This window comes from Brachypodium distachyon, chromosome 1 (genome assembly GCF_000005505.3).
Source record: "Brachypodium distachyon strain Bd21 chromosome 1, Brachypodium_distachyon_v3.0, whole genome shotgun sequence".
Lineage (NCBI taxonomy): Eukaryota > Viridiplantae > Streptophyta > Magnoliopsida > Poales > Poaceae > Brachypodium > Brachypodium distachyon.
Window position 1 is genome coordinate 44,107,479 of NC_016131.3, and position 1,771 is coordinate 44,109,249.

General features: G+C 54.5%; 1 protein-coding gene across 1 annotated transcript; it reads right to left on the bottom strand.

The window, feature by feature from the left end:
- Positions 1-242: 242 nt before the first annotated feature.
- LOC100843441 lies at positions 243-1,345 on the bottom strand. Its single transcript, XM_014896455.2, has one exon. It carries the CDS (start codon positions 1,126-1,128, stop codon positions 640-642), a length of 489 nt encoding a protein of 162 aa, XP_014751941.1. The 5' UTR covers positions 1,129-1,345; the 3' UTR covers positions 243-639.
- Between the last annotated feature and the right edge of the window lie 426 nt (positions 1,346-1,771).

Sequence of the window (1,771 nt, forward strand, 5' to 3'; positions counted from 1 at the left end):
GCCGGCGAGGATCAAGAGAAAACTAGAACTGCGGACAGCGGTGCGTGGCTGCCAGGGCGAAGGGAACACCAGGCCAGGTCGATTGGAAACAAAAAACAGCTGAAAAGTCTATCGTTCCCATATGGACGGTTGGATTTGTTTGCTCCGTTCTGGACGGTTGGATTTGTTTGCTCCGTTCTATACAATGCAGTGGGTACCGTAAAAACTCTCATTTCTTAATCGAAGTGGACACTTTCAAAGTATTAATACTTGAAGGGGTACTTTTCTTTACCACAACGCCATCTGAGTTAGAACTACAAAAGCGACAGACCAAGTTACAAAGCCAAGTTACATCACAATAATGTCAATAAACATAACAAAATACATCGACAGGTTTGATCATGACGGGGAAACAAACGCTGCTATCGAGTCGAGTGCAAGTTATTTCCTCGGTGATCTGTACAAAACTGGACAAGCCATTAGGCTGTCCTTCCAACAACCGCGCACCAACAGGCACAGACCAAAGGAAACAGAGAACTACCGAAAAGGTGTCAGGGAATCCAGCAATGTATAACGTTGGAAGGTTGGAACAGCACACGACCAGAACCTCTCGTCGCTCACTGCACGTCGTCCTTCGCTCCCCGCGGCCCGCGCCGGAGTTCAGAACAGCGGCGCGCACTTGGGCGGCGCAGAGCTCTTCTCCCCGGGCGCCTTGGAGTGCGCCAGCGAGCACCCGTCCTTCCTGTACCAGCTCCCCTGCTGCAGCCTCGTCCAGAAGTTGGCCTTCTTCGTCTTCTTCCCCTCGGTGGGCGCCGCCGCCTTCTCCTCCTCTTGGCCGTGGCGGCCCGCAGCGCCGAGCGCCTCCGTCTCCTCCTGCCGCATCAGCAGCCCCAGCCTCGCCCGCCTCGCCTCGCGGCATGACGGCGGTGCGGCAACGCTCACGCTGCTCGCCTGCCCGGACGAGCGCGGAGAGGACGCCGACGACGAAGAGGCCGAGGTTTCTTTGGCGGCGGTGCCTGTGACGGAGAGGCGCGCGAGGCGGTCGCTGAGGCAGAAGGGGCACACGCCCGCCGCGTGCCGGTGGCTCGGGTGCCTCCTGCACCGCGCCGCGGCGTCCGCAAGTTTCGACTTGCCCCCCGCAGCGGCCATGATCTGCTTTGCTTTGCTTGTTGTGCGCTGGACGATGGCTGGATATTAATGGGTGCCCGTCCGTGTGATCGATGCTGCGGGCGTGTGCAGCCTCGAATATATGGTGGCGGTTCGGGCAGGATGTTTCGCGGATGGTACCGTACCGGATGCGCCGTGCCGTGGGACTGTGTCGCCTGTGGGCGCGGGACGTGACATACCAGAGGGTGGAGTGAGTAGGGATTGGTGTCCGTGTGCGGTTGGAAACCTTGGCTTCGGCGTTTATTGTGGTTCCGTTGGACGCGGCAGTTGGGGGCTACGCCGCGCCGCCACGTCAGGAGCAACGCACCCTCTGCCGACCGCCGTCATTGAACTAAGAGCATCACCGGCAGCAGACCGACTGAAATGTGAAATGTGAGCCACTAAATTTTCATACGGGGGCTCCCTAGTATAAATTGCCTCTTCAAATTTGTCATCTCCACATCAGACTGCCTAAATCTCACTCCCTATAATTCATTCATCCATATTTTATTCATATGCTTCAACCGTTTTTGTAAAAAATCTATATTTCAAACTACTTGACTTGAAATTATATATTTGAAACGCTTATAATTTAAATTGAATAGTTTTATTCTTATATTCATTTAAATACATATCTATACCAATA

Coding starts and splice junctions, on each gene's coding strand:
- LOC100843441 (XM_014896455.2), bottom strand. CDS start 1,128: ATGGCCGCTGCGGGGGGCAAGTCGAAACTTGCGGACGCCGCGGCGCGG.